The 16,077-nt window shown below is 38.3% G+C and overlaps 1 protein-coding gene across 6 annotated transcripts in view; it reads left to right on the top strand.

Moving 5' to 3' along the window:
• The window catches only part of SNRK (SNF related kinase), a 66,719-nt gene that overhangs the window by 35,213 nt on the left and 15,429 nt on the right, over positions 1-16,077 (top strand). For all 6 annotated transcript variants that reach the window (XM_055280985.2, XM_063636616.1, XM_055280995.2 and 3 more), the window contains one exon: positions 12,178-12,319. In XM_055280985.2, the coding sequence (XP_055136960.1) occupies positions 12,178-12,319 (142 nt within the window). The remainder of the gene's footprint in view (positions 1-12,177; positions 12,320-16,077) is intronic.

The following is a 16,077-nucleotide window of genomic DNA, read 5'->3' as shown; positions in this document are numbered from 1 at the left end:
AACTATTTGGATGAACACAAACAGTTTTGAAATAAGCTTTGGGACATAAAATACACATGTAATAGTATTCTTATTTTTGTGCCTTTGAATATGTGACTCATTCATTGTTGTTTTATATACTAGATCTCTCATTTTCCCTATTGTGTTTTAAATTTCATAGATATGACTTGAGTAGGGGATTCTAATGGAAAATTGTAGGTAAGGTTATAAATGGGTCTGTTTCCAAAGGAAACATCAAGTCATTGGGTACAGTATTCTTTTTATTTCCCAAAGTCAGATAGACTTGTAGATGTTTGGTATATTTTAGATGGTTTTCTTAAAAACACATTTTGTATAACAGAGTTTGTATGTATCAACTCTCCACTGACATTTGGAGGTCCTTGTTAGGGTTTAAAAGAGACTTAACATGGATTGGGAGCTCCAGTAGGTGGAAGGAAGCCCCTGAGATCGTGTGACTGATTCATCACCGTGTTCCAGGTTGTGATTCTCAGCTTTGTATTCAGTAGTGATTAGTTTCTAGAGGACTAAAACTGGCTTAACAAAGTGTTTTGTGTATATACTAATGTATACACTATAACACCAATCAGTTGATTACAATGAAATGTATTAAATGTTAGTCAACGCCAAGCTTGTATTCTTGTATCAGAGTAGCTGGGTTGTTTTTTTTTTTCCCAAATTTACGTATTTTCAGAGTTTTAATAAGATACGCTACCAAAAAAGCCTGTTTATTAGTGTATAATATAAGTTGATTAGGTTTAATCATTTTTAGGAACATTTGTGATCCATTGTCCTGAGGTCACACTTTTAAGATTCTTAGATGGATTTTTGCTTTAGGTCTGGAAAGGGCTCTTCATGACTTTGAATTTTAGCTCATGTATTCCTGTTACTCCCACACCTTTACAAACATGATTTTTTCAAGGTTTGTTTTTTTTTTAAGTTATTATAGCAGAACCTTCGTTTGGCTGAAACCCATTATGTTCCACCTGGAGGCAGAAGATTCCCTTGGTTTTAGATTAGTTCTAGTTTTGTACTCAGTTATCAGTTTGTGAGATACCTTGCCCTCTATCCCATTCAAGGCTGTATTATCAATATCAGTAAACAACTTGATAAGAATTTCTTGGATTTACCATCTAGCTTCAGTATCAAAATGAATTTATTAATTAGTAGAGGCAAGAATAGAGAGAGAACTTGAGTGTCCCCTGACTTTGTAACCTTTGACTCTTCCAGCTGTTGTCAGGAGAACAAAGGGGACAGCTTTTCATATGGTAAGGAGGCTTTCCAAAATTGTTTTTATGTTACTTTATGTAAGATAAACAATCTTCAGAATCCTTAGCTATCCGTGAATCTTACCAATTAGAGGACTGCCTATTGATCACTTACCAGTTTTTGAGTTGTCCTAAACCCAGAAGAGCACCAGGAAGCAAGCAAATAAAGGCTCCTGGTAGATGAAATGGACTGTCCTAAGTCCATGTACAAAGCTCATGTATTTTGCTCGTAGCTGTCATTCAGGGTCTCACTCAGATCCTTATTTAGTTAATTTTACGTATAATTCTAGCAAGTTCAGTAAATTCGTATTTCCAGCTGTCAGCTGATAGGTAACATAGGGACCTCCTAAAGTCAGGTGCCCTGATTGATAGCAGCAAGATGAGAAAGAATCATGAAATCATCATCAAAAACTTAAAAAACACGGTGTGCGCCTCTCCTTCCCACCTGAAGTCCAAGTGTTTAAGAGTGCTTATGGGCACCTCTGGAGGTAAGGCAAGGCACCTGCTTATCATGGAAGCAGCTCTAATAGGAGAATCTTTGATGGAAGATAAGATGGAGGCATCTTTTAAAGCCAGGTGGTTGTTACTTTCTTTGTGAGTGAATGAACAGAGGTGAATTTTGGCCAAGTCCCAGGACACAAAGTGCGGTAGTGCTGTCTCACCTAGGTCCCGTCATTGCCAACCTTTTAGTTTCATTATGATTATATCTCAGCACCTAGCGCAGTGCCTGGGAAATAGTGCTGCTGCACATTTGTTGAATATACATATCAGTGTCTGCTTTGTGGCTTTTTGGCATAGAGACTGATGCCTGCAGGGGCACTGCTGTATCTTAGCATGGTTCTTCAGCTGGTCATTCTGAGTGATGCAGAAAAAAGAACAGGGTCTAATCATTTTAAATTCTTCTATTATTAGACAACATAAGAGGAAGAATTAATAAATTGACTGGAAAAATTCAACATTTGGAGAAGAAATGATTGATTTCTATGTATGTCTGTTTCAAAATAAATTCCAGGTGAATTAAGGATTTGTATATGAATAATTAAGAAAAAAGTGAATATTCATATGATCTTGGCCTTTCTAAGCAAGAGTCATAAGGAAAAGGGTAGTAGCTTTGATTACAGTTGATGGATGTAGTACACATATTATTCGAAACAAAATTATAATGCAAACAAGTTGGGGCAATATTTGTAATATAAGAAATGGTTACTATTCTTAATGTAGAAAGAGTTCTTACAAATCAGTGACAAACTCCCCTAGACAAATGAAAAGAAAATTTATTAAAGAAGTTATATAACTAGCCAGTAAAAGAAGAAGTTTAACCTTGCAAATAATTAGAGTATTCAGGACTTAGTAGAAAAGCTACAATGATAAAGACTGTATTGGTAGGCCAGGCGTGATGGCACACGCCTGTAATCCCAGCACTTTGGGAGGCCGAGGCGGGCGGATCACGAGGTCAGGAGATCGAGACCATCCTGGCTAACACGGCGAAACCCCGTCTCTACTAAAAATACAAAAAATTAGCCAGGAGTGGTGGCGGGCGCCTGTAGTCCCAGCTACATGGGAGGCTGAGGCAGGAGAATGGTGGGAACCCGGGAGGCGGAGCTTGCAGTGAGCCGAGACCATGCCACTGCACTCCAGCCTGCGCGACAGAGCGAGACTCCATCCCAAAAAAAAAAAAAAAAAAAAAAAAACTGTATTGGCAAAGAGTAGACTGGCAGATCAGTGAAATAGAATAGAAAGTCCATAAATAAACCTACACATATGTGGCCAGTTGATTTTCAACAAAGGTGCTAAAGCAATTCAATGGAGAAAGGGCCGTTTTTTTCAGCAATGCTGTGGCAACAGTTGGATATCCATATGCAATAAAATGAACCTTGATCAGTACCTCACGCCATTTGTAAAAACTCAATCTGTCACAGACATAAATGTAAAATGAAAAACTATAAAACTTCTGGAAGAAAACATAGGGGATCTTTGCAACCTTAGCTTAGGCAAAGATATTTTGTACAGTACCAAGAGCATGATCCAAAAAAGAAAAATATTGAATAATTCACCAGAAAAGACATAATATGGCAGATAAGCACATGCAGATGTTCCACACCATTAGTCATTAGGGAAATGCAAGTTAAAACCACACCTATTAGAATAGCTAAAATTTTTAAAACTGACAATACCAAGAGCTGGCAAGGGCGTGAATGGAGCAACTGAAACGCTCATACATTTCTGGTGGGAATGTAAAATCGTATAACCAGTTAGAAAAATCATTTGGCAGTTTCTTAGAAAGATAAACATACACTTACCCAGCAGTGGCCCAGCAAACTCACTCCTAGGTATTTACCCAAGAGATGAGAATTTATGTTTATACAAAAGCCTGTACACACTTTTTTTGTGACTTTAAACTGTCCCAAACTGAAATAAATTGTGGAACATCTACACAATGGAATACTATTCAGCCATGAAAAATGGTGACCTATTGATGTGTACAACAACATGAGTGAATCTCAATGCATTATTGAGAAAAACCAGACTGCAAAGACTACGTACTCTGTGACTCCATTTCTAGGCAAAACTTGCAAGGACACACAATAGCTGTGGTTGTCAGGGGCTGGGCTTGGGGAAGGGATGACTACAAAGAGGCACAAAGGAAATTTTGGGGTAACACAGCTGCTCTGTATCTTGATAGTGGTAGTTGTTACGTGACTGCATTTGTCAGAACTTGGAGAAATGCACCCTAAAAATGGTGAATTTTGTTGTATATAAATTATACCTTAAAGAAATTAGGGAAAAAATAATCAGGCCAGTATACATTAAAACAGATCTTTATAATTTTACCTAATAGGCTAATAGTAAGGATTATCTATGGTGTTGGTGAGTATGGGGCCCTCCCACAGGCTGCTAATAAATCTTACTGGCGTTAGGCCGGGCGTGGTGGCTCACGCCTGTAATCCCAGCACTTTGGGAGGCCAAGGCGGGTGGATCACAAGGTCAGGAGTTCAAGATCAGCCTGGCCAATGTGGTGAAACCCCGTCTCTACTAAAAACTACAAAAATTAGCCGGGCATGGTGGAACGTGCCTGTGGTTCCGGCTACTCGGGAGGCTGAGGCAGAAGAATCGCTTGAACCTGGGATGTGGAGGTTGCAGTAAGCTGTGATCATGTCACTGCACTCCAGCCTGGGTGATAGGGTGAGACTCCGTCTAAAAAAAAAAAAAAAAAAAAAAGGAAGAAAAAAGAATAAATCTCACTGGCATTAAATATGCACTACTTTCATAATCTGAAAAAAGTAGTGTTAATTTGAAAAACAGGAAATGTGTGGTTATATTTGAGAGAACTTTTCTAAACTTTTAATATGAAGGAAAATCTGAAAGTTATAATCCTACGTGGAACCAACCAGGTTGTGTATTTATTGTAATTCCTAGAAAGATATACTGATTTTTTGCATACATTTTAAAACCACATGTCTAATTTAGGTGTTATGCCTGGAGAACTAGCCAAAACAAACATTTCAAGAGCTAATATTTTGAATTTTGAAATTTGTTATATTAAATTTGCTATTTAAAGTTCATTTCTCTTTACTCTCAAATGAGGAAGTTAGTTTCCTGGCAAGCTTAAACATTTTAGAGAAACCTGCATAATGTATCTTCTGTTAAAAGACATCCCTTGCTTGACTTTTATCCCCAGTGCCCAGAAAGCTTTGTTTCATTAAACTTTTTGCTTTTTGAAAGAGAACCCATTTTCTTAGCCTGCCATTTGCAGCAGGTGATTTTTATCAACTGGTATTTTAATAGCTTGTATATTCATCTTACGTTAGCACACCTCAGCCTCACACAAAAGACTGTTTTTTGTTTTTGTTTTTGATTTTTTTTTGTTTTTGAGACAGAGTCTCGCTCTTTTGCCCAGGCCAGACTGCTGTGGTGCTATCTCGGCTCACTGCAAGCTCCGCCTCCCGGGTTCACGCCATTCTCCTGCCTCAGCCTCCTGAGTAGCTGGGATTACAGGTGCCCGCCACCACGCCCATCTAATTTTTTTATTTTTAGTAGAGATGGAGTTTCACCATGTTGGTCAGGCCGGTCTTTAACTCCTGACCTCGTGATCCGCCCGCCTTGGCCTCCCAAAGTGCTGGGATTACAGGTGTGAGCCACTGCGCCCGGCCCAAAAGACTGTGTTTTTAACATCAACTTAAGAAAACATCAGAATACTCCACTAGCTATCAAACCCAAAACATTTAGTTGGTGGTCACTCCAAATTTATAAAATGCTAATTCATATAGGTCTCTAATCTAGTTGCATTTGACTGACTAGACAAATAGAATTGGACATTTTTAGATGTGGTGTTAAATTTAAATGTTTCTTCTTTCTAGTTCGAAGTTAAGCATATAAGCCTAAAAATTGCATTGCATTTGTCATAATCTTGTGGGAAATTTGAAATGTGAAATCACTGCTTGAAACTAAATTTAAAAAGCCACTCTGTATCCCTGGTGAAGCAGTTCTCCAATGGGTTTCCCCTTGGATGAGTATATCCATATTGAAACTCAGCTAAGCAGCCATCAGAGGATTTGAACCGGGTCTCTCTGAAGCTTTAGATCAGGCATGCTGTTTTCATTAGGCCACACTGAAAGAAATCGCCCAAGTATGATGTTTTCGCCATCTTACCTTTCCATTTTCATTTGTAAAGTACTCTTCCTGAGTGGTACCAACAGCAGGCTTGTAAAATGATTTTATGAAGGAATGCTGAGTTGGAAGGGTGTCTGCTGCTTGTCTGGTTTGGATTTGTGTGAATGTGTGCAGTCCCACAATATGTGATTGATAACACTTTGACTTACTTGAACTTTTTCTGTTTTAACTTGAAAAAACAAGTTTGCACAGGGCCTTAAGAAGGTGACTGAAATAAACTGCAGCTTATCTTCCCTGATTTATCCCACCACAGTCTGCTCTGAGCACTTCTTAGTCTCCTTTTCCTCTTAGCTTTGTGTGTGTGTGTGTGGGGGGGGGGGGGGGGGGATTGGTAATAACCACCACTTTCCTCTGTACCCTAAAACTCTGCTTCAGCTGCCTTTTGAGGGGGCCCCACAATATTTGCAGAACTCTTTTTTATTTCAGGTTTTCATTCAGCAAACTTCTGTTGAGCAGGCCCTGACTGAGTGTAGACTAGGGCCTGCTCAACAGAAGGCCCTATTCTGCAGTCAAGGAGCTCCAAGTAATGGAGGGAAATAGAATATCTGTAATCACAGCCCATTGTGATGATGCTGAAATTGTTAGGTAGCCCAGGTTTCTAAGTTGGAGGGCAGTGTGGGAAGACCTTGGGGAAGATGAGGATCATTGGAGGATTTTAAGCACGTGATAGAATTGGCAGTGCCTTCTTGATCTGGAAGTCAGAGGACCCTCGGAGTAGGGAGTCTGGGATGTCTCCTAAGTTTAGATTGTACCGACCAGGGTAGATGGGGAGAAGTAAACTTGGGGGAAAAAAATGATAAGCTTAGTTTTAGCAGCATTGATTTTTGAAGTCCCCAAGGGACATTTAGATGAATTAAGATCTGGGAAAGGAGTGTTTTAAAAAGTAGGTATCAGATGATGGCATTTATTCTTTCTAGGGGAAAAAGAAACATTTCCCTGTTAAATAATAAAACCTTGCTTCTAACTAGAGTATTGATAAAACCAGGAATACTAGACATATCAGAAAATAGATCTAAAAAACTTGTGCAAGTTCTTCATTCCTCTTCTGCTTCTTTCGTATGCTGTTCAGATGATCTGACGGTTTTCTACTTTTGGAATGCTTTCTAGTCATGTTCCTTAAAACTAACCACTGATCTTGTTTGGAACAAGAAAGAATCTTTAGTAACCAAAGCTCTACATGATTTTGAATGCAGACAAGTAGTTCTTCTGTGTAAATAGGAATTCAGATGGATAAACATGGGCAATTAGGTTTCTGAGTGTTGTACAAAAAACAAAGGTCCTAGGTTTTATTATAGAACTCCTGGGACCTACACACTTCTGAAACAATACTTGCTATTCTAAGAAAGCATTGCCTTCTACATTAGTGTTAGGTCATATGTCAGTGGCTTGTGACCGTAGTTGGAACTGAAAAGTGATTGTATAAATCTTGGCAGCTGTTAAGTGGTCTTGTAAAAGGTGCCCCTATTTTATCTGCTGTGGTTTTAGAACATTCTAGTTCTATTGCTTCTTTCATGATTTATGGCTATACTGATAAAAGAAAGCTGATAAAAGGAAAAAAGTAGAGGTTTCTACCTAAAACCCTTCTTCTGGTCTTCCCATTTTTATTATTTTCTAATCCTCCTCTTTTGTTGTATAGATAATTCACTTTAGAAATGACTTTTTAGGAAACCTCTCAGTAGTCCTGAAGTCCCCTCCCCATCCTGTTGGCATTTGCTTTTCCTCATATGAATGATTAGCATGTTCTTTTATTCTGTTTTGTTTCCATTTTGATCTTAAACTCTACCCCAACTCTAGAAATAGCATAATTCAGTTATATTATATAGACCTGCTGAGTGTTAGCCAGATAAGACTTCAGTGCTCATTTCTGTGACCTTATTTCCAGCTAGCTTGAAGGCAGCCAGTAAGGGGAACTTGTAACTCCCACCCTTTATATTATGAAAAACCTCATTATCTCTTCACTCCTTCCCATAGTTCCATGAGTTGGGGTTTGTTTTTTTTTTTTTAACCAAGCCAATTACATTTATTAAATATTTCCCTTTTTTCATTTTTATTAACCAAGTGCCTATAGCTGGGTCTGAAATAAAAACATACACTTCAGATAGTCGTGTCTATATGAAATTTGATTCAGATGGTTGATGTTTGTTAACCCGTGGATCTTTAATATGAATAGACAATTCCATTAACATTTTTTGGAAATGATTATAGCATAAGGTCCCCTGTACATTTCACTCTGTTACACCCCCATCCCCCATTTACGGTTTCGGTGATCCCTTGCAGTCTTAGGATCTCAAGCTGAGGCTGTGGTCTATACCTTAGGAGTTTGTAGTTTTGTTAACATGGTTTTTTTTTTTTCTTATGGAAAAAGATAATTTAAAATATTCTCTAAAATGAATGGTTTTTCTTTTTTCTTAAGAGATGGGGTCTGGCTGTGTTGCCCAGGCTAGAGTACAATGGCTATTCACAGATGCGGTTTAGCACACTGTGGCCTCAAATTCCTGGGTTCAAGTGATCCTTCCACCTTAGGCTCCCTGCAAGCTGGGACTGTAGGCATGCACCACTGTGCCTGGCTTAAAATGAATGTTATATTAAGACAGGTACCACTTCCCACCTCCATTTGTGGAGGAATATGGTGGATAATTTTTGTTGATGCCATTCTTAGTGCTATAATACCAGATGTCTAATTCTGGGGACTCAAGCTCCTGAATCATCACCTTCTTTTAAAAGACCTGAATTACTAAGAATAAGAAGCTTTCCCTGTTTCTTCTCTCTCCCATCTCAAACCGTGTTGGCCTTGTGCCTCCTTGAACTTACCTACTGTCTGTTTCCCACATCTGTTTCACTAATTTCCACTGGAGCATCCTTAGTGGCTTGGGAGGCTTGTAAGGGCAAGGGCATCTCTCAATTATCTCTGTCTGCTATGCCAAGAACAGTGCCTGCCACAGATGAAGCAGGGCAGGGCAGCAGCAGCCACCTTTGAATGTTTTCTCCGTGCCGAATACTTAGCATGGATTCTATTTTAATTCATTTGATGTCCACAGCAGCTTTACAAGAAAGTAGATTACTATTAGTACTCCCATTTTAAAGATTGGGAACACATTTTAAAATAATTTGGTTAAAGTAGCGCTCTGTTGAGTGGCCTGTTTTTATCTCTTTCCTTTGGCCCTTGGGATGAAAAAGTAAAATTATTCAAAGACAAAAGTAAAGTAAGAAGAGAAATAAAAAGTCTGGAAAATGAGGTGGGTGGATCACGAGGTCAGGGGATCAAGACCATTCTGGCTAACACAGTGAAACCTCGTCTCCACTAAAAATAGAAAAAATTAGCCGGGCGTAGTGGTGGGTGCCTGTAGTCCTAGCTACTCGGGAGGCTAAGGCAGGAGAATGGCATGAACCTGGGAGGCGGTGCTTGCAGTGAGCTGGCGCCACTGCACTCCAGCCTGGGCGACAGAGCGAGACTCCGTCTCAAAAAAAAAAAAAGTCTGGAAAATAAATATATGGAATAAATGGCCCCTTGAATAATCACATTGTCTCAGTGGGAGAGTCATTTGCCCTCTCTGAAACTTAGTTACCCTGCTGTTCTTTTCTAGTTTAAATGCTTCAAATTATGTCATTTAGCTTAGCCACCTACTTGACATAGAATTGTATTTCTAAGTTTTTCAACCTTTTAGCATTTCTATATTTAGAAATTATTTGAGCCCTAACTGGAAACTGTGGGACTGTATATTTATGTTGCTTTTCTTCTTTTTTATTCTTCTAATCATGTATCACATCATAACAAGCAGAGTGTGTTAAGGTGATTGGACAAATCATCCTGAAGAGAAAATTTCCAAATAATTGGACTTCTTGTTGTTTGTGAGGCTGATCTTTAACAGAAAAAGAAAGTTTTCTTCAGTCAAATAAGAATGTTGGGTAATTGTTAGTTGATATTTATGTTATTCATTATATTTTTAAAACATTATTTTGAATAATTGCACTATCAGATATCCAGTTTGGCGTGGACAAGAGGTAAAAAACCAAACTAGTTTATGTACAGTTATAGTATGAGATAGTAGTGGAAATAATGTAATTAAACTCATTTTATAAAAGTTGATGTTTTGTAGGACTTATATGGAAAGACATGAATTTATTGTATTCAAATTCATATGTGTTAGTGGTTAGGTATGATTATAAGTAGTCGTATTAAACATTGTCAATATTTGAACAACAGAAGAAAAAGTTTTTAACTACCTGGATTTTTATTGTTTATGTATTTTCATTGTAAGCCATTTAAAATCACCCCTTTTTTTTGCTGTGGAGGGATAGCCAAGTACATATTATTTTTTACAACTTGGTAGGTTTCCCTCCTTGGATAATGGACATAGTTGGAAAGGTGGGATTTACCTTACAGTGAATTTCTAAAACCTAACTTTTTGTAAATGAAGTGCACATTGCAATAAAGGGAGAATAATTGTAATTGCCACTTGTTCACAGTGGTGGCTTGGGAGTTGGGACAAGTGACCCAAAATAGCAGATTCAGTTGGTACAAAGAGGAGGATTTAAGTTAAACATCAACTGTATAAATTTCCTTTAAAAAATCTTAATAAGGTACTACTAGGACTGGGGTTATAAATTCTTTTCACTGGCTATTTAAAGAATAGATGTGACTAGTCGCCATTATTAAGATATGTTTGATTTTTGAATGGGGATGGCTCTCTGAATTCCAAAGTCAAGGCAAAGAAATGACAGTGAGTGGAGTGGACTCCTGAGTCAGCTTGCTGTCCTGGGGCAGATAACGCATGCATTCAAAAAGCGATGTCAGACCTCTTAGGGACACTGCAGAGCCAAGGGTTTGGACTGAATGATCCATAGGTCCCTTTCATCTTCAATTATGTAAACGTTGAATTTCAGTCTGCTTTTTTCATCTGATGCATTAGTTTCCATCAGAGTATCCTTAGTAAAATTTATTATACCTATTAAAAAATCACATTGCGTGTAACTTTTGGGTTTCTGCCTTTGTTGCCAATCTTTGTTTAGTTTGAACCAAGGAAAAGATATTAAGTTTTAATTATCTTGGGAAATAACATGGAACCTACATTATTTTGAGTGTTTTAAGTTTAAATGGCTGTTTCCACAGCAGTAGAATGTTAACAGATGTGATGACAAGGCCATGTGGTCTGCCCTTCCATTCTCTTTTAAGCCTTTTGTGGTCTAGAATACTTCTTGAATTGGTTTCTTATTATGTGAATGTTTATATTATCATGCCTGTTCTTTAGTTTCTGGAATGAATGAATGATTTGTGATGCCTTTCCTAAGTCATTTTCATCTTAAAATTTTTTTTTCATCTGAACAAAAGATCATTTTCCCATATGATTGATGGGTTTGCTTTTTATTTAATGATGAAAAGGGTAAGGAGTTGTTTGTTACTGTCAAAGTTAGTCTAATGCTAGAGTTGAGAGGTCCTTAGATGTCAGCTAGCCCAGCCTTACCATTGGTGCAGAAATGCCTTATGCAAAATTTTAGACAGATGTTTGCCCTGCCTTCGCTGGAATACTTTTAGTGATGGATAACTCACTGCCTTTTCTGGTATTGTAACGGCTCCATTGAGTAGTTCCCCATTTTTAAGCTGAAATGTGTCTCTTAAGTAACCAAGTTTCATCCATTTTTAAGCTGAAATGTGTCTCTTAAGTAACCAAGTTTCATCCTCTGGAGTAATATATAACCAGTCTTTTTCCTGATTGACTATATTGATGGCCATGTTTCTTTCCTCCTTGAGCTTTAATTTTCTTGCATATAAAATGACATGAGTTACGTCACCTGGTTACCTCACTAGCATTGAGGTAAAGAACAACTTGAGATAATTGTGACCTTAGGCAAAATTCTTTTCAGGTCTCAGAGTATTAATATATTAGTTTTATTTCTGGTATATATTCTCATGGGAAAAACAGCAGTGTGTTGTCTGTTGGCTTGGGCACCTGGATACTTTTCAGTTGATGTTACTGCTCTGTTACCAAAGGCATTAATTTATCTCTTCATTGAACGTTTATTGACCATTCACTGTGTACTAGCAATTACTATAAAAACATTGAAGAAGACAGACACCTTCCCTGCCCTATTGAGGCTTCTTTTCCTTCATGGATGTTTGTACTTTGAGATTTAAATGCTTTTGACTGCTCAAGATAAAATAATATTGTTAGCCCACTTTTACTCTTAATGTTTTTGGTTTTCTAATTAGTCCAATATTTTAAAGTATGTCTTTGATTTATAGATATTTGGAGTCTGGGAGTGATCCTTTTCATGTTGGTGTGTGGGCAGCCGCCCTTTCAAGAAGCCAATGACAGTGAAACACTGACAATGATCATGGATTGCAAATATACAGTACCATCCCATGTGTCTAAAGAGTGTAAAGAGTAAGTAAAATAAAGTATGTGCAAACCTTAAGGACTCAGATTAAAACCAGAAGTTTTAATTCCATTAATATGTCAAGAAAATTTGAGAGGACTTCAAACATCCAAGCATCTGAGTTGATTTTAATTTTTGAATTTAATATTTCTACTGTTGTTAAGAGTGTTTGGTTGGTGGGGGGGTGGTTAGCCCCTATATGATCTGAAATTTAATATTAGAGTACAAAATGTATTCATCTGTTCCTTATTCAAGAAATCTATTACATGCCTCTTCAACCTTCAGGAGTGGCGGTTATTTCACTTGAACTGAAGAAATAGCATGGGAACTACTTTTCTCTGCATGAGCAAAAAACAAGATCACCTGGAATTGTTTTAAGTTCCAGAGAAGAGTTAGGGCATTTTCTTTCCTGAATAGACCATCAACACACTATTTTAAGGTTTACATAGTATGTCTCATAATTTTCTTCACACACCCCTTCCGCTAATTGACTAAAGAGCTGTTGAGGTTTATGTGACTATGGGAAGCCAGCATAAAAAGTATACTCGATTATTTGGAATTTAAAGTAGTACATAGTACTATGATATGTGTAGTGAGAAATATAGTAATGGAATAGAACTGTTGGAAGTTCAGTATTATATTGACATTTTAAGTGACATTTTTTAAATGAGCTCAGCTGAGATTATAGCCACTACTTAGAGGACTTTGCTGTAGAAATAGAGTTTTGCGTTTCTCCTATCAGCTGGTAAGAAGGAAATCTGATTGCCTGAGGAATTTTTTTCTCTAAATGAAGCCCCATCTCAGGTGGATGTTGAAGAACTTAGATATTCAAGGCCAAGGCAGGTGGATCATGAGGTCAGGAGATCGAGACCATCCTGGCTAACACGGTGAAACCCCGTCTCTACTAAAAATACAAAAAATTAGCCAGGTGCCTGTAGTCCCAGCTACTCAGGCAGCTGAGGCAGGAGAATGGCGTGAACCTGGGAGGCGGAGCTTGCAGTGAGCCGAGATCGCGACACTGCACTCCAGCCTGGGCAACAGAGTGAGATTCCGTCTCAAAAAAAAAAGACAAAAACTTAGGTATTCAAACTCTGGATTCAAATATTGACTTCTCCATTTACTAATGATGTCGGAGTGGTAGAAACTACCATATAGGGTTATTGTGAAAATTAAATGAATTAATATGTGTAAAGCTCTTAGCTCGGTCCTTAGCACATAGGAAACTATGAATATTGATGATGATGATTTTTTTTTTTTTTTGAGACGGAGTCTCGCTCTGTCGCCCAGGCTGGAGTGCAGTGGTGCGATCTCGGCTCACTGCAAGCTCCGCCTCCCGGGTTCCCGCCATTCTCCCGCCTCAGCCTCTCCGAGTAGCTGGGACTACAGGCGCCCGCCACCACGCCCGGCTAATTTTTTTGTACTTTTAGTAGAGACGGGGTTTCACCGTGGTCTCGATCTCCTGACCTCGTGATCCGCCCGCCTCGGCCTCCCAAAGATGATGATTATTTTTATGACCTTACTGTTAACTATTCTCTACCCCAAGAAGCAGGGCAGTTGTCTGGGGGCATACGTTGTCTGCATGTTGGATGTTTGTGATTCATGTTGTAATTCAAGGAGTATTTCCACAGCTTCTACTGAAAAAACTTATTTTTATATTGATACATATATCATTCAAATAAGTATACAATGTATATATAGTAAAATGAGTACCTGTGTACCCATTATCTAGCTTAAGAAATAGAACAGTTCCTAGTATCTTAGTAGCTGTCTGTGTCTCCCTCCTAGAAAGATTATTTTTAATAATTATTGAGGCTGGTCACAGTAGCTCACACCCGTAATCCCAGCACTTAGGGAGGCCGAGGCAGGCGGATCACAAGATCAGGAGTTCAAGACCAGCCTGACCAACATACTGAACCCCTGTCTGTACTAAAAATACAAAAATTAGCCCGGCATGGTGGCTGGCGCCTGTAATCCCAGCTACTCAGGAGGCTGAGGCAGGAGAATCACTTGAACCCGGGAGGTGGAGGTTGCAGTGAGCTGAGATCATGCCACTGCACTCCAGCCTGGGCAACAGAGTGAGACTCTGTCTCAAAAAAATAATAATTATTGGGGCCAGGCATGGTGGCTTGTTCCTGTAATCTCAGCACTTTGGGAGGCCAAGACGGAAGGATCATTTGTGCTCAGGAGTTCAAGACCAGCCTGGGCAACATGGGGAGGCCCTGTCTCTACTAAACAAACAAACAAAAAAAGAAAAATTAGCCAGTTATGTTGCCTCATGCCTGTGGTCCCAGCTACTGGAGAGGCTGAGGTGGGAGGATGGCATGGGCCCAGAGGGTCGAGGATACAGTGAGCTGTGATTGCGCCACTGCACTCCAGTCTGGGTGACAGAATAAGACCCTGTCCCAAAAAAAAAAAAAAAAAAAAAAATTATTGGGACTGTTTAGGTTTTTAAAATTTTTTCCTATTTTAGTTTTGCTAAGCTGTATTTTTTAAGGGAAATGTCTGTTTTATCTAATTTTTCAAATGTATTAACCTCAAGTATTTATATTATCTTTTTTTTTTTTTTTTGAAATGGAGTCTAGTGGTGTTCCCAGGCTGGAATGCAATGGCACAGTCTTGGCTCACTGCAGCCTCCACCTCCTGGGTTCAAGCCATTCTCCTGCTTCAGCCTCCCAGTTAGCTGGGACTAGAGGTGCGTGCCACCGTGCCCAGCTAATGTTTGTATTTTTAGTAAAGGCAGGGTTTTACCATGTTGGCCAGGATGGTCTCAATCTCTTAACCTCATGATCCGCCTGCCTCGGCCTCCCAAAGTGCTGGGATTACAGGCATGAGCCACCACGCCCAGCCTATAATATCTTTTAGTTATATTTTTTAAGTCTACAAGAAGTGTGGATATATTGTCCTTTTAACTGTCCTTTTTAATTTAAATATCACAATAGTGATAATTTATGCCTTATCTTTTTTTCGTCTTGATCAGTTTTGCCAGAAGTTTGTTATTTTATTAGTCTTTTTCTAAGAACTACCTTTTGCTTTTATTAACAATTATAATTTTTGTTTTACGTTTTATTAATTTTCTTTTCTCTTGTCTGTAGTATTTCGTGCCACTCACTTTCATGGGCTAATTCTGTTCTTTTTCTTTCTGTTGTTGGATACCTAGCTCACAAATTTCCCTTTTCTGTTGTAATAATTTAAGGCTATAAATTGCCTTCTGATACCATTTTAGCTGCATCCCACTAGTTTTGATTTATAGTTCTTTTGTTATTATTCAGTTCTAATAAGTATTTTCTAGTTTGTGTTGATTTATTTCATGTGTGAGTTGTTTACAGGGGTGTTTTACATTCCCAAATGTATGGCATTTTTCTAATTAGCTTTTTATTGATTTCTAACTTAATTGTGTTGTTGTCCAAGAATAATAGCCTCTATGGTACCAGTGTTGTTTTTGTTTTTTTGTTTTTTTCAGATTGCTGAGGCTTGCTTATGGCCTAGCATAAGATCTTTTTGTTCTGGAAAATAGTGTATATTTTCCAATTTTGGAGTTCTGCATAAATCCTTAAGATCAAGCTTTTTTATTATGCTGTTCAAAATTATTTGCATCCTTTCTGAGTTTTTCTTTCTCCTACTGGATCTATCAGTTACTGAGATACTCTTCCACTGTGATGGTGGATTTATTTTATTCTTGGAGCTCTGTCAGTTTTTGCTTTGAGTGTTTTGAGGTAATGTTATTAGGTGCAAACAAGTTGAAAAGTGTCGTATCTTCCCATTCTAT

This window comes from Symphalangus syndactylus, chromosome 1 (assembly GCF_028878055.3).
Source record: "Symphalangus syndactylus isolate Jambi chromosome 1, NHGRI_mSymSyn1-v2.1_pri, whole genome shotgun sequence".
NCBI classification, from domain to species: Eukaryota; Metazoa; Chordata; class Mammalia; order Primates; family Hylobatidae; genus Symphalangus; species Symphalangus syndactylus.
Note: the sequence above shows the minus strand (reverse complement) of the source record. Positions and strands in the feature narration are given on the sequence as shown.